Consider the following 26,789-nt stretch of genomic DNA (forward strand, 5'->3'; position numbering starts at 1 on the left):
AACATTTACTTAACTTGAATAGAGTCCATATTTTGTGGAACAAGCTCATCAGTAATTGTCCTCCTGCAGATTGATGTATATCAATATTGGTAATCTTGCTGTTACAACTCAAGTTTCTCAATGCTAGTCAAGTACAGTTCTGTTTGAGGTAACCTAGTCCCACTATAGTTAATAGCCTAGTCGCTATGTACTGTCGTAACCTGTGACAAACTAAACCCGCTCTGCGAATAAACTGACAGACGCCAAACTGCATGATTGAGTGAAGCCTTCCGGTCAGCGGCGGCGGTCTAAATACATGCTGTCGAGAGGGCGTTGGCGGCGTGCTGCTTATGGGTGTACAGTAAAAGCATTTAGGAAGGTCCACAAAAGATGAAACCTCAGCGCGTCACTTTAAAAATGACTTATTTGTGCCGTTTCTCGTTTCGAGCACCAAAACTGAATACAAGATGTTCGTTCATCACAAGAATGTAGTTTAAGGTGGCAATATTGAACTTAAGACTGCATCAAATATTATGCTTTGGATTTAAAGCCGTGTTCAAATGGTTCAAAGGGCTCTGAGCACTATGGAACTTAACATCGGTGCGCTAAAATTGTTTTGTCGGCTTAGATTAACTATTAAAACAATAAAATACAGTATATTACTTAGGAAGTATGAATACTAGACAATAAGCATCGCTGCTAGAAAACAGCAATGATAAAAAGAAATTTAGTGTAAATAGACGATTCATTAATAATTTTCGCTACTGCACGCGCGGGATTAGCCGAGCGGTCTGGGGCGCTGCAGTCGGGGACTGTGCGGCTGATCCCGGCGGAGGTTTGAGTCCTCCCTTGGGCACGGGTGTGTGTGTTTGTCCTTAGGATAATTTAGATTAAGTAGTGTGTAAGCATAGGGACTGATGACCTTATCAGTTAAGTCCCATAAGATTTCACACACATTCACTACTGCAGTCATAAAGTTTCCCATAAAATCCACTGCGCATAAAATTAAAATTATACTTTTTATACAGGGTGGTCCATTGAAAGTGACCGGGGGCCAAATATCTCACAAAATAAGCATCAAACGAAAAAACTACAAACAAAGTACTCGTCTAGCTTAAAGGGGCAAACCAGATGGCGCTATGGTTCGCCCGCTAGATGGCGCTGACATAAGTCAAACGTATATCAACTGCGTTCTATTTAAATAGGAACCCCCATTTTTTATTACATATTCGTGTAGTACGTAAAGAAATATGAATGTTTTAGTTGGACCACTTTTTTCGCTTTGTGACAGATGGCGCTGTAATAGTCACAACCGTACTAGTACGTGGTATCACGTAACATTCCGCCAGCGCGGGCGGTATTTGCTTCGTGATACATTACCCGTGTTAAATGGACCGTTTACCAATTGCGGAGAAGGTCGATATCGTGTTGATGTGTGGCTATTGTGATCAAAATGCCCAACGGGCGTGTGCTATGTATGCTGCTCGGTATCCTGAACGACATTATCCAAGTGTATGGACCGTTGGCCGGATAGTTACGTTATTTAAGTAAACAGGAAGTGTTCAGCCACATGTGAAACGTCAACCACGACCTGCAACAAATGCGTTGGGAATATTGTGTGTTTTAGCTGCTGTCGCGGCTAATTCGCACATCAGTAACAGACAAATTGAGCGAGAATCGGGAATCTCAAAAACGTCGCTGTTGAGAATGATACATCAACATCGATTGCGCCCGTGCCATATTTCTATGCACCAGGAATTGCATGGCGACGACTTTGAACGTCGTGTACAGTTCTGCCACTGGGCACAAGAGAAATTGCGGGATGATGACAGATTTTTTGCACGAACTCTATTTAGCGACGAAGCGCCATTCACCAACTGCGGTATCGTAAACCGGCATAATAAGCACTATTGGGCAACGGAAAATCCACGATGGGTGCGACAAACGGAACATCAGCGCCCATGGCGAGTTAATGTATGGTGCGGCGTAATGGGATGAAGGGAAATTGGCCCCCATTTTATAAAAAAAAAAATGGTTTAAATGGCTCTGAGCACTATGGGACTTAACATCTGTGGTCATCAGTCCCCTAGAACTTAGAACTACTTAAACCTAACTAACCTAAGGACATCACACACATCCATGCCCGAGGCAGGATTCGAACCTGCGACCGTAGCAGTCGCGCGGTTCCGGACTGAGCGCCTAGAACCGCTAGACCACCGCGGCCGGCCCCCATTTTATCGATGGCAGTCTAAACGTATGCTGATTTCCTACGTAATGTTCTACCGATGTTACTGCAAGATGGCTGGTTCAAATGGGTCAAATGGCTCTGAGCACTATGGGACTCAACATCTTAGGTCATAAGTCCCCTAGAACTTAGAACTACTTAAACCTAACTAACCTAAGGACATCACACACACCCATGCCCGAGGCAGGATTCGAACCTGCGACCGTAGCAGTCCCGCGGTTCCGGACTGCAGCGCCAGAACCGCTAGACCACCGCGGCCGGCACTGCAAGATGTTTCACTGCATGACAGAATGGCGATGTACTTCCAACATGATGGATGTCCGGCACATAGCTCGGGTGCGGTTGTAGCGGTATTGAATAGCATATTTCATGACAGGAAGATTGGTCGTCGAAGCACCATACCATGGCCCGCACATTCACCTAATCTGACATCCCCGGATTTATTTCTGTAGGGAAAGTTGAAGGATATTTGCTATCGTGATCTACCAAAAACGCCTGACAACATACGTCAGCGCATTGTCAATGCATGTGCGAACATTACAGAAGGCGAACTACTCGCTGTTGAGAGGAATGTCGCTACACGTATTGCTAAATGCATGGAGGTTAACGGACATCATTTTGAGCATTCATTGCATTAATGTGGTATTTACAGGTAATCACACTGTAACAGCATGCGTTGTCAGAAATGATAAGTTCACAAAGGTACATGTATCACATTGTAACAACCGAAATAAAAGGTTCAAACGTACCTACGTTCTGTATTTTAATTTAAAAAACCTACCTGTTACCAACTGTTCGTCTAAAATTGTGAGCCATATGTTTGTGACTATTACAGCGCCATATATCACAAAGTGAAAAAAGTGGTCCAACTAAAACATTCATATTTCTTTAAGTACTACACGAATATGTAATAAAAATGGGGGTTTCTATTTTTAAAAAAACGCAGTTGGTATCCGTTTGACCTATGGCAGCGCCATCTAGTGGGCCAACCATAGCGCCATCTGGTTTCCCCGTTCACGCTAGACAAGTTTCGTTCTTTGTAGCTTTTTCGTTTAACGCTTATTTCGTGAGATATTTGCCCCGGTCACTATCAGTGGACCACCCTGTATATTTACAGCTAATCCGGAACATGTTCTGCCAATTTTTGTTCAGATGCGATGCGCCAATGCAAGCAACGTTTTGCTCAGAAGTCAGAATACTGGAAGTAAAGTGACGGCAACGAGAGCTATAAAACTCATCTACAAAACCATCATCTTCCATATACGAGCAATTCTCGGAGTAACTATGTGGCCTTGGGCTTTATGATGTTGTACAGTCCCGGAAACTAGCAGTGTTATTAAGACAGTAATCCCCCTCCACCACGTAGTTGTCACCACTGTTTCGGAGGGCCAAGGCCGTTCTTTTGAATCAGACCCGGCCAGCGTGCCGGGGGAAACGCAGCATCTGCTGGAAACGCTGACGTCACGAGCAGCGGTGACGTAGCCCGGGGCCACGGCTGCTCGGCGAGAGCAGCGGTGCCGCCGAGGTATTGGCCGGGGATGAACCGGCGGGAAGTACGCGCAACCGCCGTCCTGTATAAAGGGCAGCAGGCGCAGGACCGAACATCAGTACAGCAAAGGCAGCGGCCCAGGCGCACACAGTAGCAGCAGCACCAGGAGCTCCAGTAAGTTCAGACAGCACTAGACGTTGTGAACACGCAGATTCTCACTATCTATACCACCAAACGGCTAACCCGAGGCATGGTCCTAGTAGCAGGATGCATATGTAACGGTTTCCAGAGACAACAAAAAATCTATTTTCAACATTTTATACAGTTACTCGTATTAATCGAATTTGAAAATTTAAAATTATTTCATAGCTTTAAGGCAGTAGTACAATTAGGAAGAGTATACATATCGTGAGCCAGTGCAACTAACGGCGTGCAGATTATCCAGAATATATTCATCCAGTGTTTGATAACCAGCGCACTTAGGGACTTCCTGAACTTTTTCTCGCTTACACGCTTGACATCAAAATTTAACACATTAACTCATTTGTAGCGTAATCAGACCTTCAAACTGTTTTATACATAAAAATCCGATTGTTTAAAGAACAGAACCCGATTTATTAGAAGTACCTATTTTATTAAATTTAAGTCAAAAAATAACTTTATCGCTAGTTTAATACTCCCGACCGTCTTTTTAGGCTGCGCTAACCGTTTCATCTGACTGCATCGACTACGAACTGAATAATGTATTACACAACCTTAAAGTTGCCTATTCCTGATTGCCTTCAGAGTCTCTCACTGACTATCTTCTTGATACAGAGTTTTCCGTGCATACCTTAATACTCTTATTAGACTCACCCTTAACATTCGTCTGTAGCGACAGATACCGGATGCTTAGAGTTTCAGTTTCTCCGGTGCCCGATTGGGGCCAGATTGTACTTCCGTCAGTGCTCCCAATCAAAGTGTTTCATAAAACCTTCCGGAATTCCTGTAAATGTCGCGTGCAATTTGTTGAAAGTGCGTTCTTCCGCCGTTTCGGATGTATTAGTATGGCTAGACAAGAGAATGACTTCACTTCCTCGACCACGTATTTCCGAAATTCTTTCTTTAGCAAGCAGCTGTTTTTGTGTTTCCAGCATAGTCTTTCCTTTGTTTATTCTTAGCCGAAATACAGAATAAAGTAGTGTCCCCGCTTCATTGCGCGTACACAGTGTTGACGCTGGTAAAGTTAACGATAATGTTCTTAGTTGTCATTTGCGTGGAAAGCGATGTTAACGTAAGTCATTAATTGAGTCATTCAGAACGAAGCACTAGCACAAATATAGCGAAGATGTGAATTGTCAACCGAGAAATCACGCTATTGTTCCGCTGAATCGGTCCATTAGAACGATGATTGACATAAACCAGGTAGGAATCGTTCGCTCTGTTGTGTGCATTCGGTCTGTGCAACCCAACACAGTTGTGTTGAAAGAACTGATACGTTGAAGGGGACTCGTGAGTTACGCCTGAATAGTTTAGTTGCCAACAGCATTTCCCACAAAAGACGAGACCCGATATTTTAGCCCCAGTCCGACACACAATTGAAATCTGTCAGCAAGTTTACAAATCAAGCTGTCCAATAGCGAGTGCAGTGGTCTCTAATATCAGCAACATCTTCCTCCATTCGGGCCGTGGATGCACAATCGACAGTCTAGTAAACTAGTATTAAAGGAGGAAACTTCATGTATATGATTGCCAGATGTAAAAAATAGAAGAAAAAGTCTATAATTATTACGCGGCATACTGTTCATGATTTCAGTGAGCTACACTGTACAGAACACAGAGTTTTTGTCGAGTTCGCATGTTTTCGTTTCCTTGTGCTGCTCGCTGTTATTTTATTCACTTGGACAGTGCTCTCCACCTAACGCATACACTTGTAAATTTTTGCGAACAATCCTGTTGGAGGAACATCCGCAACTGAACATTATACCAGAGGCTTCAAATAGCGCTACAATTGTGAGGTTCTTTTATTATCACACGATCGGTTTCGGGCTCTTATAGGCCCATCTTCAGGTGTCGTAACTTGGTGCTGTGACCCCCGAGCGCCGCGGTGGCAGCGTACGAGGCGCGGTGTGCTACTTACGAGCGCAGAGCAAGGAGTAACACGCGATCAAATACACGCTATATGTCCGAAAGTATCCAGACACCTATTAGTAGTTTTAATGGGGGATTTATCCACCCCTCATCTTTAAGAAGGCTTGTACTCTTCTGGGGAAAGTTTCAGTTAAGTGTTTCAATGTCTGTGGAGCAATGGCAGTTCATTGTTACTCAAAAGTCGAAACCAGAGAGCAGAAAGTGATGTTGGACACTGCGATCTGGAGCGAAATCAGCGTTCAGACTCAACCTCAATGAGTTCAGGTTGGTATTCTGGGCAAGCCAGTCCACTTCAGGTATGTTATCGCCTACAAACCTTTTCCTCATAAATACTGCTTTTAGACGGGATATGCATCCTTAAATTGATACAAACAACCTTTCTCTTCGAACTATTCTTTTATGTATTCAGCACACAATGCTGTAAAATGTGTTCATATCCTTCTTAGCCTGAGTTACGACGCAACGCGCTAACCATGGTAAGCACCCGCTGCCATAACTGCTGTTCCTGCGTCTCTAGTGACAACGCAATACGGTATTCCCCACCTAATTTAACACTGGCGGGTGCGTCTCTCGTGATGTCTAGTAGTCAATTCCACGTTACGTAGGGTTACCGGATATAGCATATAGTGTATTGTTCTATTGGATACACATTTCTTTGAAAGGTGGATATTTATATGTGACGCAAAGAGCGAGTGGATTCGTAAACATATATACACGTTAAGCTTTAAGTAAAAGTGATCATTATTGGACGTTTTTTGGTCAGTGTTCGTTCACCTGCTAATGTAGTCCTATCCTAACCGTAAGTGTTTCCGTTCCAGATTGAACCAGTATGAAGGCAGCGGTGCTCGTCGTCGTACTCAGTGCCATAGCGCTCAGCTGCGCGTTCCCTTCACCCAAGGACAAGGTGAGTGCCATACTCTTCGTACACTTCCTTTTTCTGGTAGCAACAACTCTTAATCCCTCCAGTAACCGGTTGTAGTCTGTAGCAGGAAAATGAAATTTATTGATATGCATAAATGCAAGACAGAGCTTTTTCGCGTTTTTAGTTTAAATCCTCATTTGCATTTAAATTTCCCTAAGCCGTTGTTCACGTCTTTGGTTGAGGGTCTCTAGTGTACATCAATCGCACTCTCCGCTTCCCCTCTTTCCTACTACATTTGCTTGTACTATAGGGAGAGTGCGTGTGTCAGTGTTCCTACATATAATTTATCAAATTTCACCCTCGTGGTCATTATGCAAGGTGTATGTTGCAGAACGTGGTACATTTTGAATCTGAAGCTCTTTAAAGTATGGCACTCCATGATGCGTAATGCATGGCATCTCTTATTGGAATTTAATCAGTTTTTATATAAATATCTTGCGTCGACTACACAAAACTGAGCAGCTACAATCTGATAGTAGCCCCAAGTCGACGAACGCGATTTGTAAGTGACCTTCTGTTTCGTCCAATAAATGTCATTATGAAAGGTACCTTCTCGCAGCTTTATTCTCCAGTCATTTCAAGGTAAATCTCGCGGGGCACATACTCGAGGGTACTTGATGTTTGTGACTCATTCGAATGTCTGATCGTCGACCGTGTAGTTGAATGAGACAGACATCTTTTCGTCTATTTACGCGCATTATTATTACAATTTATTTATGCTGTAAGTAAATTTTCCTTACACCAAGCGCTAGTCATTCCTGTATTACGTACCAATTATGCAACGATTTTACCACTCTGTCACCGTATAGCCTCTGAGAGCTGCAGACGCCGTCTCGTATATTTCTACTGTGCATAGCAGACGACAACTTTCAAACACACAAGATGCTACTTTTGCTTCTGACAATGTCGCACCACAGTACTGGGTTCCATTGCGTACGATGTCTTTACGAAATATATCCATCTTTCTCCAGTGTTGTGCAAGCTCGTATTTCGTAGTGTGAGCGACAGTTCTACACTGAAACGGATGCTTTTTTTGAACCGAAGGAAATACGGCAACAACTTGTAGTCGGCTGTCTACAGTGCTCTGAGCCAAGTGAGTAAACAGAGGAAGCTGGGTTTCATCCGTTCGATGCTTGCGAACTTATGGTCTAGCCGTAAATACGTTTCGTATGCCTGCAATAAACTGGCGTCCGTTGCCATATTGTTAATTCGCTGGACGTGCCCCACGACACTTCTTCAAGATTGTGGGGAGCAGCGCCTGTACCCAGTGCTGTAAGAGTTGCCGGTCCCTTCCCGTATTCTACGTGCAGTACACAAACGGGATCCACTGGCGGCGTCTCCCCAAACAAACGTGTTTAGCAAACATTGTTTCAAGCGTGACAGTTCGGGGAAAGTCGATTCTACTAAAGAACGCTATCCATCTATGTATTCTTCGAATTATGACATCATAAGAGACATACATGCTGTCTACGAGGTTATTGCTAATTTGCTCTAGTTGTAGACGTGGTTCGTGTATTTTTCTCCAATATATCGGTTCGCGAGTGCTCCACAGCGGTCCTTTAATTTATTGGTTATTTCGTATCTTAATTTATCATGTGATTTGATTTTGTATAGGCTATAATGTATGACATACTTGTCTAGAATCTAGTGGAGATTGTGATCCGTTCGGCGAGCTGGCAGCTTAGGTTGTGTTTTTGCTACGGATGTTGTCGTCGAAGTGGCGCGATATTCCAGAAGTTGACTTGTTTGCGATCCTATTGAATGATCTGTCTTCCGCTGGCCGCCTTAAAGGCACATGGAAACACACACAACTATTAGTTTACAAGTTCTTTAAGCACACCCAAAATAAAAATGGAGATGTTGATACAGATAAAAAAAATTAAAAATGGTCATTTCATTAATTTGATTTATTTTGTGTTCATTGATATGCCTTACTGTTGTCAATGATACATTCGAATACGGTATATAAGAAATATGTCAACCCTTCGGATCAGATGCTGCAGCTCATTTTTGGAATTCGGAGAAGCTGATGTACCTGCTTACCGGCACGTCATTTCGTTGCAGGAGGACCGTGGCGGAGTGGACGTGGACGTGCACAGGGAGAAGGGCGTGGGCACGGTGGTGGGGGTGCAGGGCCAGGGCAACGTGTGGAAGAGCGGCGACGGCAGGACCCGCGTGGACGCCGACGGCTCCTGGCAGAGGGTGTACCGCGGGCCGGCGGCCGGCAAGCCGAAGTACTCGGCGGGCGTCCGCCTCTCCCACAGGTGGTAGCCGAGCACGGCCGCTGCGTCGCGTGTGGGTGATCGCCGCTCACCAGCGTCCCACCTCTCTTCGGAAACTAAATGCCGAAAACTGCCAGTTGTTGAACCAACATTATGTTCGTAATGCCAAAGTACTGCCTATTATTACGTTAACCAAAGTATTAAGCTTAATTTATTCATTTTTAGTTTAATAAAAATCTCATAAAAATCAACTTTGTACTTCTTTACTGACTTACATCGACTGCCATGCCTGTTTCACTAATACGTTCTGTGTGTCATCGCACTTTAATTTTTCCTTTATTGTATTTTTTGGTCGTAGATAGGCATTTGCCTGAATGTATATCGAAAACCACCAAAAAATTACAGAAGGCAAGCTGCTGTACCAGATCTACAGTCGGCGGTCACACATCCGTGACGTCAGGTAAAGCGATGCGTTGTTACACGATACGAGCAGGTGAAATATGCTCCTGGCCTAAAAAACAGGAAGAGTGTAAACAAGTCATGCAAAACTTAAGCAAAACTTTTTTTAAGCAGGTTAGTTAGATCTTCCGTCATACGAAACACAACATGACATACTCATGCGCTGCATTTAGGGAGCAAAAAACGCTATATTTAATTTATGTAATGCATAATAACATAAAAGAGATGCCTAAACCTACCTTGCTAAAATATTAGTAGCAAAACTCTATCATTTGTGTGTTTATGAAAAGATCAATTTCCTACGTTAACAAGAGAGACACGTCACCCTCTGTTCATCCAATCGGAGATCAACAGAAGTACCGAATACAGGAGGAGTGACCCATCCGTAAAACTCTGGAGGCATAGACGGCAATTATTGTTAATTATATTGTTGTTAGCCGCAGTAGAATAAAATTTCCCCTGATATATACAATGGATTACTTGATGCGGCAGTTAGACAGAGATATTGAATTTCAACGGAAATTGTCTGCAACCATAGTCTCCGTTATTCTTGCTTCGTCGTTCGAGAAGATCAAAACAAGGCTCTTCAATGCACCTCAAATTTGCATCGCTGTGACGAACAATTCATAAGGAATATGAGCAGCAAGGAAAAGGCAGCTAGGTTCTCTTTTAAGGAAATTATGAAAAACTTTGTAGATAACAAAAACAATTATGCAGATGTGATTGGAGGAATGTTGTGGGCATGCAAGTTTTGGTAAAACGTGTACATGAAGATGAATGTGAATGTGCAGAGTCTAGGGACTGTTACAAACGTACATGGAGGGAGTGGAACAGTTTAACAAAGTACTATAAAGTACCTATAAAGTACACTTCTGTCAATCTTTTGCTTGGCTGTCCAGATTCCTACGCCGACAGATCCCTTTGGACACTTTCCACCAATTTATCATTAGCAAAGAACACGTAACATTCAACTCCCTGGGACGTAGAGGCTACCTACTCGCGTCATAACATCTACTAAGAACACAAACGTATAACATACAAGCTTAAAGACAATATTTATGAACACTGCAAGTAAATTATATTTTTGTACACATTTAATTACTTTCAGCTGATTTATTATCAATATCTCGCTGTACTGAATAAATGTTCGGTATCTCAAATATCTGCTTGAAACTTCCTGCCATATGAAAATGATGTGTCATCGTGAGACACGAACCTGTGACCTTGGCCTTTTGCATACAAGTGTTCTACCAAGTGATCAACGCAAGTACGACTCACGAGCTCTCCTTTTACTGCCGTCACTACCTCATCTCCTACCTTCCAAACTTCACAAAAGTTCTCTTGCGAAACTTACGGGACTAGCATTACAAAAAGGATATTGCGAAGACATGTCTTAACCACAGCCGGGGAGATATCTCCAGAAGTTATTTTTCTCTCGGCATCGGAGTGTGCCCTGTTGCGAAATTTCCTGGCAGATTAAAACTGGGTGTACCAGAGCGAGACTCGAAACCTGGGCCTTTGCCTTTTTGGTCAAGCTAAAACATTCCAAGAAGGAAAACTTGTCTCACAAATTTCCGTTAATTTGATCGCTCTAGTTCGAATAAGCCAAACCCTCGCATTTAAAATATCATTCATCAGAAGTTTTTGACTTGTGAGAAGTATAGATAGTTTGTGACTGGCTGCTGTGTATGTGTGTTTCAGTGCACGTGCGTGTTGCACATACTCTTTGTATAATTCAATGTGTCCCCTGTGCTCTCTCTAGCACGCTGGCCCCATTGCACTTAGAAAGCAGGAACTGTATTCACAGTTGCGAATAAGAACCTCCTTCGGTTATGTATTGGAATGACTACAGTGAAAATCTGTGCTGAACCGGGACTCGAACCCGGATTTCCCGCTCGACGCGAGCCTGCGTCTTAACCACTACGGTCATCCGACCATGCATCGCGGCCAGAGCCAAACTCCCATATGTCGTCGTCCATGTGTCACAACCTGCACTCTACATCTACATCTACGTGATTACTCTGCTATTCACATAAAGTGCCTGGCAGAGGGTTCAATGAACCACATTCAAGCTGTCTTTCTACCGTTCCACTCTCGAACGGCACGTGAGAAAAACGAGCAGATAAATTTTTCTGTGCGAGCCCTGATTTCTCTTATTTTATCGCGATGATCATTTCTCCCTATGTAGGTGGGTGCCAACAGAATTTTTTTGCAATCGGAGGAGAAAACTGGTGATTGAAATGTCATGAGAAGATCCCGCCGCAACGAAAGACGCCTTTGTTTTAATGGTTGCCACTCCAATTCACGTATCATGTCTGTGACATTATTTCCCCTATTTCGCGATAATACAAAACGAGCTGCCCTTCTTTGCACTTTTTCGTTGTCATCCGTCAGTCCCACCTGATGCGGGTCCCACACCGCACAACAATACTCTAGAATAGAGCGGACAAGCGTGGTGTAAGCAGTCTCTTTAGTAGACCTGTTGCACCTTCTAAGTGTTCTGCCTATGAATCGTAGTCTTTGGTTTGCTCTATCCACAATATTATCTATGTGATCGTTCCAATTTTGGTTATTTGCAATTGTAATCCCTAAGTATTCAGTTGAATTTAGAGCCTTCAGATTTGTAGATTTATCGCGTAATCCAAATTTAGCTGATTTCTTTTAGTACTCATGCGAATAACTTTACACTTTCCTTGTTCAGGGTCAATTACCACTTTTCGCACCATACTGATATCTTATCTAAATCATTTTGCAAGTCGTTTTGATCATCTGATGACTTTACAAAACGGTAAATGACAGCATCATCTGAAAACAATCTAAGACGGCTACTCAGATTCTCTCCTTTGTTGTTAATATACACTCCTGGAAATTGAAATAAGAACACCGTGAATTCATTGTCCCAGGAAGGGGAAACTTTATTGACACATTCCTGGGGTCAGATACATCACATGATCACACTGACAGAACCACAGGCACATAGACACAGGCAACAGAGCATGCACAATGTCGGCACTAGTACAGTGTATATCCACCTTTCGCAGCAATGCAGGCTGCTATTCTCCCATGGAGACGATCGTAGAGATGCTGGATGTAGTCCTGTGGAACGGCTTGCCATGCCATTTCCACGTGGCGCCTCAGTTGGACCAGCGTTCGTGCTGGACGTGCAGACCGCGTGAGACGACGCTTCATCCAGTCCCAAACATGCTCAATGGGGGACAGATCCGGAGATCTTGCTGGCCAGGGTAGTTGACTTACACCTTCTAGAGCACGTTGGGTGGCACGGGATACATGCGGACGTGCATTGTCCTGTTGGAACAGCAAGTTCCCTAGCCGGTCTAGGAATGGTAGAACGATGGGTTCGATGACGGTTTGGATGTACCGTGCACTATTCAGTGTCCCCTCGACGATCACCAGTGGTGTTCGGCCAGTGTAGGAGATCGCTCCCCACACCATGATGCCGGGTGTTGGCCCTGTGTGCCTCGGTCGTATGCAGTCCTGATTGTGGCGCTCACCTGCACGGCGCCAAACACGCATACGACCATCATTGGCACCAAGGCAGAAGCGACTCTCATCGCTGAAGACGACACGTCTCCATTCGTCCCTCCATTCACGCCTGTCGCGACATCACTGGAGGCGGGCTGCACGATGTCGGGGCGTGAGCGGAAGACGGCCTAACGGTGTGCGGGACCGTAGCCCAGCTTCATGGAGACGGTTGCGAATGGTCCTCGCCGATACCCCAGGAGCAACAGTGTCCCTAATTTGCTGGGAAGTGGCGGTGCGGTCCCCTACGGCACTGCGTAGGATCCTACGGTCTTGGCGTGCATCCGTGCGTCGCTGCGGTCCGGTCCCAGGTCGACGGGCACGTGCACCTTCCGCCGACCACTGGCGACAACATCGATGTACTGTGGAGACCTCACGTCCCACGTATTGAGCAATTCGGCGGTACGTCCACCCGGCCTCCCGCATGCTCACTATACGCCCTCGCTCAAAGTCCGTCAACTACACATACGGTTCACGTCCACGCTGTCGCGGCAAGCTACCAGTGTTAAAGACTGCGATGGAGCTCCGTATGCCACGGCAAACTGGCTGACACTGACGGCGGCGGTGCACAAATGCTGCGCAGCTAGCGCCATTCGACGGCCAACACCGCGGTTCCCGGTGTGTCCGCTGTGCCGTGCGTGTGATCATTGCTTGTACAGCCCTCTCGCAGTGTCCGGAGCAAGTATGGTGGGTCTGACACACCGGTGTCAATGTGTTCTTTTTTCCATTTCCAGGAGTGTAGATCAGGAACAATAGAGGGCCTATAACACTTCCTTGGGGAACGCCGGATATTACTTCTGTTTTATTCGATGACTTACCGTCTATTACTACGAACTGTGACCGACAGGGAATCACGAATCCAGTCACACAACTGAGGCGATACTCCGTAGGCACGCAGTTTCGTTAGAAGACGCTTGTGAGGAACGGTGTCGAAAGCCTTCTGGAAATTTAAAAATATCGAATCCATTTGAAATACCCTGTCGATAGCACTTATTACTTCATGAATATAAAGAGCTAGTTGTGTTTCACAAGAATAATATTTTCTGAAACCGTGCCGACTATGTGTCAATAAATCGTTTTCTTCGAGGCACTTCATAATGTTCCAATACAGTATATGTTAGTGATATAGGCCTGTAATTCAGCAGATTACTCCTACTTCTCTTTTTGTGTATTGGTGTGACTTGAGCAATTTTCCAGTCTTTAGGTACTCATCTTTCTGAAAGGGAGTGGTTCTATATAATTGCTAAATATGGAGCTATTTTATCAGCATACTCTGAGAGAAACCTGACTGATGTGCAATCTGGACCGGAGGCCTTGCCTTTATTAAGTGACTTAAGCTGCTTCGCTACTCCCAGGGTATCTACTTCTATGTTTCTCAACTCGTACGTTACATATATTCCTGACTAGGAAGGACACGTTTATTGAGAGTCCAGGGCTTGGTACTGGCGAATAATTACGAAAGAAGCAAGACGTAATGAAGCAATATCCATCGTACTTCTTAACAACACGGGCACTGCTGTTTCGTACGCTTAGAAGCATCTTGCCCTCTCAGGCTCATTTCCTGTTGCTATGGTGACGCAACAGCTGACGCCTCAGACCCGCTGTGCGCTGACTGGTGTCTCATTGACCCTGGTCTCAGCCATGACCTTGTGCTTTCTGCTGCCTACGGAGGAGGACGAGGTCGAGATTAGTGTTTAACGTCCCGTCTGCAACGAGGTCATTAGAGGCGTAGCACAAGCTCGGATTAGGGAAGGATGGGAATGGAAATCGGCCATGCCCTTTCACAGGAATTATCCTGGCATTGGCCTGAAGCAATTTAGGGGAATCACGGAAAACTTAAATCAGGATGCCGGACGTGGGTTTGAATCGTCGTCATCCCGAAGACGACTGTCTCCCTCACATCAACTTTCACATGAGTATGTATTGCACAACACGATGAATAGTTTGAATTCAGAATAGGTAAAGGTACTTCAAATACAATTTTCGTTTTAAACTTCGGCTTGGAAGCAAGAAATTAGAAAAATAGCTATACCAAAACGACCTAAGAGAATCTTTATAAAACCTACAACAATAATGAATACTATCTTCTCAAACTCGGATAGACTGGACGTGACGCACAAAAAGATATGTAACTTAAAATATCTACAAAAGCCAGTGGGAAAAAATGACAGTCCCTCACATCAACTTTCACATGAGTATGTATTGCACAACACGACGAATAGTTTGAATTCAGAATAGGTAAAGGTACTTCAAATACAATTTTCGTTTTAAACTTCGGCTTGGAAGCAAGAAATTAGAAAAATAGCTATACCAAAACGACCTAAGAGAATCTTTATAAAACCTACAACAATAATGAATACTATCTTCTCAAACTCGGATAGACTGGACGTGACGCACAAAAAGATATGTAACTTAAAATATCTACAAAAGCCAGTGGGAAAAAATGACAGTGACATATCAAGAAAGATCATCTCATTGAAATAATTTAGAACGCCGATATGCAGTTAATGGTGACAGCTCTTGAAGCTGAACATCGTAGAAACAAAAAGTAATATGAATGTGAATGTGAAGCGTGAAGAAATACCGTCATTAAGTACCGTATTGAATAACTCACAGCCCTGAAAAAGAAAAACTTAGACTTGCGAAATAGAAAGAAAAGTCACCCTTGCATGTAAAATTCTGGTTTAGCACAACAATAACAAAAGCGATATGGAAGAACGATACAATCATTCATGTACATGGCATTGGTATTGTTCAAGAAAAAATAAGAGATGTTTCCTCTAGAACAAAATAATAGAATTATTCTTAATGCAAAAACAAAAAAATTGACGGTGACTGTAAAAACTGTTTCGAAAAATAATAAATTTTACTTTTAAGTTAGGGACAAAATGTATGCTGTCTTTTGGAATGGATGTGATAAAGTGGTAAAATGGCAAACACTTCAAAAATTATCTTTGTGTAAAGACTTTATTTATAGAGGAGTCAGACGAAGATTTGCTCGTGTAGTGTAAAAAATTGTGTTCAGACACCGTAGAAAGGTAGGTAAGTCAGATCAAGATCGATATTCCGTGTCGGAGGAGTGACTGTCGGTTTGGTAAATCAGTCAGCCAGAGAGTGGTTTTAGGTGGTTTCACATGCCCATGTAGGCAAAGGCTGAACTGATTTCCAGCCCCACATGAAACGTGTAGCACACAAATACGTAAATGACACATTCTTTGTGAACTGGATGTGGTCATAAATGCTATTCGTCTGTATCAAAAACTAACCAACTTTTTCAGAATCAGGAGGCCCAATAACAAATCTGTGCGAGAGTTGTTTTATCAAGGAACCTTGAGAGAGGCTCTAAAGGGAACTCGATGCCGTCTTATGCAAGGGATATTATCACGAATAAACTGAATAATTACAATGTGACTATCGGTTCACAAGATTCTAGAGCTTATAATGACAATTACCTAAACGCGGTAAAAGAAACAGCTTCAAACAGGCAAGCTGATGGATAAAGGAGATAAAGGGATCTGATAGCGACAGGGACGGCATACAACTATAACACTTTCAATCAGTCATATAATTTACAAAAAAAAATTTGCGTTTAAAGTGTGTTGTAGTAGACACAGAAGCGCCAAAGAAACTGGTATAGCCATGCGTTTTCAAATACAGAGTTATGCAAATAGGCAGAACATGGCGGTGCGGTCGGCAGCGCCTATATAAGACAACAAGTGTTTGGTGCCGTTGTTAGATGAATTACTGGTGCTATAATGGCAGGTTATCAAGATGTAAGTGAGTTAGAAAGTGGTAATATAGTCGGCGGACGAGCGATGGACACAGAATCTCCGCGCATGGATGAAGTGGGGATTTTCCCATACGACCATTTCACGAGTGTACCATGAATATCAGGAATCCGGTAACACATCAAATCCCCGAGATCAATGAGGCCGGAAAAAGATCCTGCAAGAATGGGACCAACGACGACTGAACAGAATCGTTCATCGTGACATACGTGCAACCTTTCCCCAAAAAGCAGCAGAATTAAATGCTGTGACATCAACAAGTAGGATTGGACCTTTGATGACTCAAACCTGTTGCCTGGTCGGACGCGTCTCGTTTCAAATTGTATCGAGTGGATGAACGTGTACGGTTATGTAAACAACCTCATGAATCCATGGATCCTGCCTATCAGCAGGGGACTGTCCAAGCTGGTGAAGGTCCTGTAATGACGTGATTCCGAAGCAATTATCGCAATCTCAGAGAACAAAATGAATAACTGAACAAGTACCGATGATTAGGTTACATGGACTACAAAATCAATTTAAGTGGAAGAGTAATCACACACCAGAAGTAATTTTAACTACAGCGTCACTGGCTACGGGAAAAGTACAGTAACCATTCGCTTTTTGTTTGTTTATATGCATCATGACGCGTTTCAGGCTGTATGTATATTTATCTGATTTCATACAGTCAGGCATCAGTGTGAGTATTTCTACTGCATTTTGAATGATGCAGCTGTCTTTCATTCATCTTTCAGTTGCTTCCTACTTCAGTAATACGCACTTACACATACAGTGGTGTATAACTGCCGAACATTATTCGCAACGTCGACGGTGTTTAGACACTGAGAGAACACTAGATTCGGTTAAAATATATCTGGGCTCTGTAACTTTATGGCAATGGAAGTTGGACTCCCTTCGTTTGAAATCGCTACTGACAAGTTAGTGGAGGGCTAGAGAGATAGGGAATTTGGAGTGGAAGCTGCCAGATCAAAAACAACCTTTTTTAGGTAACTACTGCACAAAAACCATAGATTCTACACAATATTATTACCGCGAGGCATCAGTCATAAATACTAGTCACGTCCTCCAGCTGCACTAGATTAATTTTGCCAAAACGTGTGTTAATGGGCGCAATACACTATCACAGAGGATTGGTACAACATTTGGAATATTGTTATAGAGCTTGCAAATAGATAAAAGTAATCTACCAAAGAGACAACAAGAATCATTCATAATTCTGAATAAGAAAATATTAAAATCCATAAAGCTAGTAACATTACATATTAAAAACTTTAACCTTATGAAACAGTACCTTAAATCCAATAACAATAAATAATTTCAAAGCGTGGAATATAATAAATAATAAACATGTCCGACGAATCAGTGATAATGTAATACATATAACCCTTCTTTCGTTATTCTGGCAAGGGAGCTACAGGAATGACAACACCCCAAAGGCAAACAGTCCTGCGATAACAGGGACAGATCGGAAGATACTTAAATGTGTGACAACAGTTATCTGAGGTCGACAATGTGGTAAAGAGAAAGTTCGGGACGTTCGCCTCAGAATGTTTCTCACCAGCTTAATTCTTCTTCGGTGTTCCACTTGCTCTGCGCTGCACGAAGTTGCCATCAGTCTGCAACCAGCCCGACCCTTCAGATTGTAGCATGTTCGGCTGGGATCTCCTCAATTAGTGTCCAAAGCGCTTATCCTTCAACGGTGCCTTATGCTGACAGAAGAGAAACACAATATCAGTCTTGGCCTCCAAACACAAGACAAACAAGTCACCACTAGAATCCCAGAGACTAGTTATAGAGTCCAAGACGCTCTGCGGTACACTGTCTGACGAGGTGAACCCGCCATAAGTGACTCTCTGATCCAGTCGAAACTTGTTGTGGTGAGAGGTGAAAATAAAGTGAGACTTATTTCGGTTTAGGTGACTTCATCAATCGTCTCGTGCATCACAAAGTCTAGTGAATTGGTAACGCAGTGGCTAAAAAGCAAAGTTCCGAAATTTCGCGCCCCATGTTCAAATCCAATCCAGTGTTTTGTTTTTCTTTTGCTATTGTGGAAATATGAGGCATCAATATTTTTGTAACATCGTAAAATATAATGGAATTATTCACAAAAGACATATATGTTTCAAATATTACAAAAATAGATGTATCAGCTCCAGTCTTATACAATAAACATATCAAAAAAGTTTTGCATTACCTCAGTTCCGAGAGTTCCGGAACACGTACAGAAAATTGGAATAGATATCAACATAAACATCATTTCTGTCCTTTTTATTGCTCACGAAAACCACACGTTGCATGTTGTACCACCACACAGCGAGACCTTCAGAGGTGGTGGTCCAGACTGCTGTAAACACCGGTATCTCTTACCCAGTAGCACGTCCTCTTGCATTGATGAATGCCTATATTCGCCATATCATACTACCCACAAGTTCATCAAGGCACTGTTGGTCCAGATTGTCCCACTCCTCAAGGCCGATTCGGCGTCGATCCCTCAGGGTGGTTGGTAGGTCACGCCGTCCATAAACAGCCCTTTTCCATCTCTCCCAGGCATGTTCGATAGGAATCATTTCTGGAGAACATCCTGGCCCCTCTACTCGAGCGATATCGCTATCCTGAAGGAAGTCATTCACAAGATGTGCACGATGGGGGAGCGAATTGTCGTCCATGAAGACAAATGCCTCGCCAATATGCTGCCGATATGGTTGCAATAACGGTCGGAGGATGGCACTCCTGTATCGTACAGCCGTTAAGGCGCCTTCCATGATCACCAGCGGCGTACGTCGGCCCCACATAATACCACCCCAAAACTTCAGGGAACCTCCACCTTGCTGCACTCTCTGGACTGTGTGTCTAAGGCGTTAAGCCTGACCAGGTTGCCTCCAAACATGTCTCCGACGATTTTCTGGTTGAAGGCATATGCGAAACTCATCGGTGAAGAGAACGTGATGCAAATCCTGAGCGATCCATTCGGCTTGTTGTTGGACCCATCTGTACCACGCTGCATGGTGTCGTGGTTGCAAAGATGGACCTCGCCATGGACGTCGGGATAGAAGTTGCGTATCACGCAGCCTATTGCGCACAGTTTGAGTCGTAACACTACGTCCTGTGACTGCACGAAAACCATTATTCAACATGGTGGCGTTGCTGTGAGGTTTCCTCAGAGCCATAATCCGTAGGTAGCGGTCATTCACTGCAGTAGTAACCTGAGCGAGGCATGTCATCGACAGTTCCTGTCTCTCTGCATCTCCCTTCCTGGCACAAAGTACGCGATCGAACCGCGGTATTGACCGTCTAGGCATGGTTGAACTACAGACAACACGAGCCGTGGACCTCCTCCCTATTGTAATGACTGGAACTGATCGGCTGTCCGACCACCTCTGCCTAATAGGGACTGCTCATGCATGGTTGTTTACAAATTTGGGTGGGTTAAGTGACATCTTTGCACAGTCAAATGGACTGTGTCTGTGATACAATATCCAGAGTCAACTTTTATCGTCAGGAGTTCTGGGAACTGGGACGATGCAAAACTTTTTATGGTGTGCGTATTATACACTGAAGAGCGAAAGGTAATGGCATGGACTCGACTAATATCTGAAGTAGTGCTGGAGGGAATTGATACCATCAATCCTGGAGGGCCGTCCATAGATCCGAAAGAATACGAGTGGTTGGAGATCTCTTCTGAAGAGCACGTTGCAAGGCATCCCAGATAAGCTCAATAACGTTCATGTCTGGGGAATTTGATGGCCAGCGGAGGTGTTGAAACTCAGAAGAGTGTTCCTGGAGCCGCTCTGTACCAATTCTGGAAGTGTGAGGTGTCGCATTGTCCTGCTGGAATTGCCCTAATCCGTCGGAATGCACAATGGTCATGAATAGTTTCAGGTGATCAGACAGGATGCTTACGTACGTGTCACCTGTCAGAGTCGTATCTAGAATGTCAGGGGCTGCAACTGCACTCGCCGCACACCATTACAGAGGCTCCACCAGATTGAACAGTCCCCTGCTGACATGCAGTATCCATGGATTCATGAGGTTGTTTCCATAACCGTACACGTTCATCCGCTAGATACAATTTGAAACGAGACTCGTCCTACCAGGCAAAAGGTTTCAGTCAACCCAAGGGTCCAATGGTACTTGTTGATGTCACAGCATTTAATTCTGCAGCTTTTAGCGGGAGAGTTGCTTTTGTTTCATACTCAACAATTCTCTTCAATCGTCGTGGGTCCCGTTCTTGCAGGATTTTTTTCAAGTCGCAGCGATCTCGGAGATTTTATGTTTTTACCGTTTTCCTGATATTCACGGAACACTCGTGAAATGGTCGTACAGGAAAATCCCCACTTCATAGCTACCTCGGAGATTCTGTGTCGCATCGTTCGTGCGCCGACTATAACACCACGTTAAAATTCACTTAAATCTTTCTAACCTGCCGTTACAGCAGCAGTAACCAATCTAAGAACTGCACCAGACACTTTTTGTCTTGTATAGGCGATGCCGACCGCAGCGCCGTATTCTGCCAGTTTATATATTTCTCTATTTGAATACGCATATCTATATCAGTTTCTTTGCCGAATCAGTGTATAATTAACAGAAACTGAACATTAAAAACAAATAGTTCAAGTATTTCAGCTCTCCTTATTACGTTTGTGCTTCAAGAGAACTAGTGCACTCATAAAAACATTCAAAGCGTAAACATTTGTAGCACGACGAGCACCGCCCGAACGTAGATATACAACAGTCACACACCTTTTTATGTATAGATAATTAGGAAAACCACCTCGCAATCTGGAGACAATTGCACGGTAAACAACACCTTCGAAACATTTTCTCGAAAGCTGGAGCGTGCAACTGATTACGGATCAAGACGTGTATTTTAACTGTATCGTTCCTACTTCTGATTTCCCTCTGCAATATGATGAGAGTAGGGTAGTTCTGTAAACGTCGAATATACTTCTTCACCTGTTACAAGAAGTATACATCACAGGGTTTGTATGGTAGCATGCATTTTGGAGGAATTAATTTTAATTTACATGTCGGTATTCGGGTTTCAGTGACGAACAGCCCAGCGTTTAAGGTGTATAATTTTGCCCACCTTATGAGTCAACAACGTACAGAAACGGCGCCATTTTTAAGTAAGGTCGCAAAATTTGTCCAGAAACTGATGATAGATTTCTTTCGTGAGATTTCCAGATTTTTTGGATGTTATGTTGTGTGCATATTCTCATGTCGTTGCATTAACTAGTTAAATGTCTTGGTGCACTCGAAGACCAAATTTGTCTAATTTCTTGGAGACTAACGAAAATCGTTGGTAGCGGTTTTCTACAAAGTGATAATTCCTGTCAGCTGTGACGATAAAATCTATTTTTAGTTAGATTTGAAATCTTTGCTGCTTTTTTCATCTATTCCATTGTATTCACCATGTCATGAAATAATTATGTCACATACTTCCGCAACAACAAAAGAAAAAGCATACAATTAGAATTTAACACGGAGCAAAAAATGTCAAAATTGTGTTTTTAGCCATTGTGTTAACAGTGCAGTTGTTTTTACACCGCGCGAGTAGCGCGATGAAGTCGAATCTAAACTTGACAGTCATTTTCTTGGAAGCAAATGCATGTTGTCACCAAAATCAAAATAGGTGTACATTTATTTTCATCCTGCTATTGCCCTATCAAGTTTCGACTGTATCCGAGAACCACCTACGGCAGGTTCCCCATGGCAGAGTGCACTCTTAGGCGGGGCTTGCTGCTCTTCGACAAAATCCACCTTTGTCTTCCTTCAGGACTGCTGATCGAAGAAAATACGGAATTACGCAGACGTAAAGGATGTAGAAGTACCCGGTATTATCAGAGATTATACTGACGACTCGCAGTATCTTTGTTCCAATCATGATCAATAATACGGGACGTACTCTTAAACATACACACACACACACACACACACACACACACCTTTTTTACGTTTGTCTAGGATAATGGACAAAATTGCCCCAGAAAGTAATTAAAAATTGTTCCACTCACCCGGTTCCGACCAAGGTTTTCGGGAAGCTTGCGCTGTGGCAGTTCAAATAAGATCTTGTAATTCGTAAGTCCGAGCTCGGTAACAGTCGATTTTTCTACAGTACTGTACTTGATGTGTGACTGATGTCCGGTACAGCTCTGGGGAAACGGTCTGAACAGGCTACTTCATTCACACTGACTGTTCGGAGCAACTGAAGTCATGTCTGACATTCACAGGGAGCCCGAAAGAGGGTTTTAATTCCAGATCTATTTCGCATTCGCCCAGTTTTGTTTGATATTGGTCCACACGTGGAACGTAGCGTGCTGAATTTGTTCGGTCGATTGGCTGGATTTTGGTTTGCGTTTACTGAAGAGAGCTGACTTAATTTCATGTACAAGAAGGCCATTTTGTCTGAAGATAGGGGATTATAGGTTTATTTCGACATCGAAATGGTTCTCGTTCAATATGCTTTCAACGCGACATGTGCACCAATAAAATGTATTAGATAAATCCGTCGTGAAAGACTTTGTGGTAATACCGTGAAAGACTTTGTGTTAAGGGGCTCTGGAACGCCCTATACTTGCAATGCTAAAATAACGCTTATAAATTACATCTTTCCTCACAAAGTATTTGAGGTAGGAAGTTGAACTTTTTACAGATTATTTATTGGAATATGGGCTACAACTTAACACAGGGATTTTACAAAATTTTAGTTCAGTTATTAAAGATAATTTTTTTTCAATTGTAATGAAAATTCACAACATTTTTTTGCAATTTTTTATTTATATATTCAAAAATATACAGTTTTTTGGAAAAAGGCTGTGTTAAATTATGCAGAAGGTACTGTGTAACATTTACTGAAAGTTTGAAACAAATATGTTTGGAAGATCCTTAGAAAACATGTAATTAGTATGAGAAAATAAAAGTTTTGGGAATCGAGCGACAAAGACTGGATTAACTTTTTAGTGCATTCCAGGTCCATAGGATGGATTATCTTCATCCTCTGCAAACTCCTCCTCCAGCTTCCTCTTGTTCCTCCTCCTGTTTACTCTTGCTTGTATTTCTAGACACTTTACAGCCCTGTCTGCAGCCCGAAGGCGTTCCTTGTCTAAAGCAAGCATCGCTCGTACCATGTTAGAACCTATATTCATTCCCATATTTCTAAATACCTTGCACCTTACAATGTTGCCATAATTGAAAGTCGCAACACCATCATAGACACCAAAGTGAAGTGTTTCTATTCCAACAAATACAGTCTTGGGGATTCTCGACCATATAACACTATTTACACTTTCATTGGGGTTTTGAGTTTTTCCGTGAATACACTTTTTCAACAGTTCAGGTGCTGCTAAGTCTCTGAAAATAGGTTAGCCACAACACATACTTTATCTAACATCACTAAAATGTACCTGATGAACACGGACGTTAATAATAACACCATTTGACAGCAGTTTAACAGCGCCACAGTGGGTCACGCCCATGTAGAACACATTTCAAAAAAAATTTAAAAATAGTTGTAGTCTTCGGAATTGAATAAATTATATATCTATTAAAAGGTAATAGTCTGCAGATTCAGAAAACGCAAAAAAGTAAAAATTGAACTTTTCATGATTTTGAGCCTTTCCGGAGCCCCTTAATATACACGGAGGTGACTCAAGACATAGGACAGCGATATACACATACACAGATGGCGATAGTTTCACACACACAAGATATAAAATGGCAGTACATTAGCAGAGCTGCCATTTTTACTCAGTTGATTCATGCGGAAATATTTCCAACGTGATTATGGCCATACGATGGGAATTAACAGTTTCTGAACGCGGAATAGTAGTTGAAGTTAGACGCATGGAACATTCCATTGCGGAAATCGGAGATCCTCAGTGTCAAGAGTGCGACAGGAATACCAAATTTCAGGCATTACCTATCACCACAGACAACGCAGTGGCCGACAGCCTTCACTTAACGACAGAGATCACTGGCGTTTGCGTGGAGTTGTCAGTGATGACAGGCGACACAGAGCCCGCAGCATGAGCCTGCGCAATTTGCCTGTTACACGGAGCTGTAAACGAAAATCTGTCGTGATAGAACCATGCGCCATATCTGCATGAGGCTATTTGCTATCGTTAAATGCGCGATGTAATGGCCTACGCCTTAAAGCGGAAGAGAGACTCAGGGCTGAACACCATTAAATTTTGTTCAGTGACCCATTCGACTCTAGCACTATACCGTGAAAGCATCTGGTGCCTGTGATACAGTGTCACCGGTGAACGACGCGTGGCATCTAGAGACCAAAAACCACCCTCCTATAAACCGTCCCCGAAAATTCTGGTTCATACTTTGGCTCTAACCTCTGCCATGATTTCAGCTGTTGTCACCAATCTATTCGTCACAACCAGTCGAACAATCGTGCAACGTTCTTGCGGTGGGGTCCCTCTGGAAAAACTCTTGCTCGGTGTTCTTGCCACAGTGTTGTGCCCATTTCGCCACCACTCCTTCTGCAGTCACTACCATACTGCAAACTGTGTGATCTGTCGGTATGGTGTCCCCACGTTCCTCACATACACGATTCTACATTTCACGAAGTCCGAAAAATGGAGATAAGCTGCACGTGAACGTCCCCTGGACAAGCTGTGTCGCAACATCCATCTGAGAAGTTCCAGTAACGTTAGACTTTCTCAATATCCATCATCTCATTCCTTATTTGTAGGTGGATCTTCTTTCTCTACTGAAAATAAATGCGCGTATGGATGAAATTTTAATCAACATATCCCCCAACCATGGCATTGTTGGACTATCAGTTTGGAAGCGTTTAGTCAGGGTATACATGGCGCATCACTTTTCATTTTCCGCCAGCGTAGTTCCCTTATTCTTGGAGTTAGTGCTGCTGAGTCGTGATGTCAGTTCCTTTTCAGTTTGGATGGTTTGCATTTGCTCGTTTCCTGTTCGCCTTTATTTCCTGCGGATCTAGAATAGTGTTCTGTTTTTCTGTCATGGTGCATCTTCTGGGCAAGTATCTCTATTTAAAGAAATGCATGGAAATTCTGTACCTGGATTTATGTCAGATGTATCAAGTAAGTCCAGGTAAACACAAGTCGAGACTCTTACCGTGGTAGCGTCTCTCTACGTGCTCTTGTTCCTAGGAAGTTTTAAGGTGCTGAATAAGTATTCTCCTTATCAGTTCCAGATTTCGAAATTAGTTATCAGTAACTGGTAACAGGCAAACAGATGAGTATTTCACTGTGTTGATTCTCTTACTCGTTTTGAACTGACGAGATACTGAAACAATTGTGTGTATGTGCTTAAATCTTTGAGAAACTATGGAAAGGAAACTTTAGCAATACATCAAATGCCAACCACTGAAATTTTTCGCAAACATACACATGAAACGTGCGGTTAAGTTCAGTTGGGCTTTGTTTGCAAGAAAATTTAACAGATACAGTGCTGCATAGAAAGGCCCGGGCTTGGATATGAGCACATGTGTGAGTCACCAGCGCAAAAATATCCACTATATGTATTATCACGAGGGTCAATAAAATCCTACACCACTTTAAAAACAAATCCAAGATAGAGAAAGAGACACAGAATATTCTCATTGCATTACTACCTCAGATGACAAAAATGCTTTGTATCACATGCAAATCAATACTCGACCCATAGCGCGAAATCACTTGCAGGAAACTTCGTTTCAGTATTGCTACCGTTTCGTATTATGTGTATCCTCGGCTCTTGAGACACTCTACGTATCGAGATGTTGTTCCCTTCATTGTTACATGCAATATAAACGATGAAAGAAGTGAGATAGGACGCTCTTTGAGCTATTGTCAAGAACAGATGTTTTCAGTTTGATTTAAACACAGTTCTGCTATTTTATGTAATTATGAAAGTGGTCGAACATTCTTCTCCCAATAAAATATAAGGAGTTTTGATTCAAAGTAACTTGTACTGACGAATAAGGTGACATTTTTTAAATTTTCATTTCACTCCCCTCTCCCCACCCTCGCACTATACGTGCGTGGGC

At 43.0% G+C, this 26,789-nt stretch overlaps 2 protein-coding genes across 2 annotated transcripts in view; both read left to right on the forward strand.

The window, feature by feature from the left end:
• The first annotated feature begins 3,860 nt into the window (after positions 1 to 3,860).
• Positions 3,861 to 26,789, forward strand: part of LOC126162170 (uncharacterized) — a 32,718-nt gene continuing 9,789 nt past the window's right edge. Inside the window, exon 1 of the mRNA XM_049918482.1 lies at positions 3,861 to 3,887. The gene's annotated coding sequence lies outside the window, so the exon portion shown is untranslated. The remainder of the gene's footprint in view (positions 3,888 to 26,789) is intronic.
• LOC126162171 (uncharacterized) lies at positions 6,658 to 9,238 on the forward strand. The gene is made up of 2 exons (XM_049918484.1): positions 6,658 to 6,747; positions 8,830 to 9,238. Exons 1-2 carry the CDS (start codon positions 6,673 to 6,675, stop codon positions 9,034 to 9,036), a joined length of 282 nt encoding a protein of 93 aa, XP_049774441.1. The 5' UTR covers positions 6,658 to 6,672; the 3' UTR covers positions 9,037 to 9,238.

This window comes from Schistocerca cancellata, chromosome 2, assembly GCF_023864275.1.
Source record: "Schistocerca cancellata isolate TAMUIC-IGC-003103 chromosome 2, iqSchCanc2.1, whole genome shotgun sequence".
NCBI classification, from domain to species: domain Eukaryota; kingdom Metazoa; phylum Arthropoda; class Insecta; order Orthoptera; family Acrididae; genus Schistocerca; species Schistocerca cancellata.

Excerpts from the sequence above, each read along its gene's own strand:
- LOC126162171 (XM_049918484.1), top strand. The coding sequence starts at position 6,673 with ATGAAGGCAGCGGTGCTCGTCGTCGTACTCAGTGCCATAGCGCTCAGC. Across the intron at positions 6,748-8,829 it reads TCCCTTCACCCAAGGACAAG|GAGGACCGTGGCGGAGTGGA; the intron begins GTGAGTGCCATA and ends ATTTCGTTGCAG.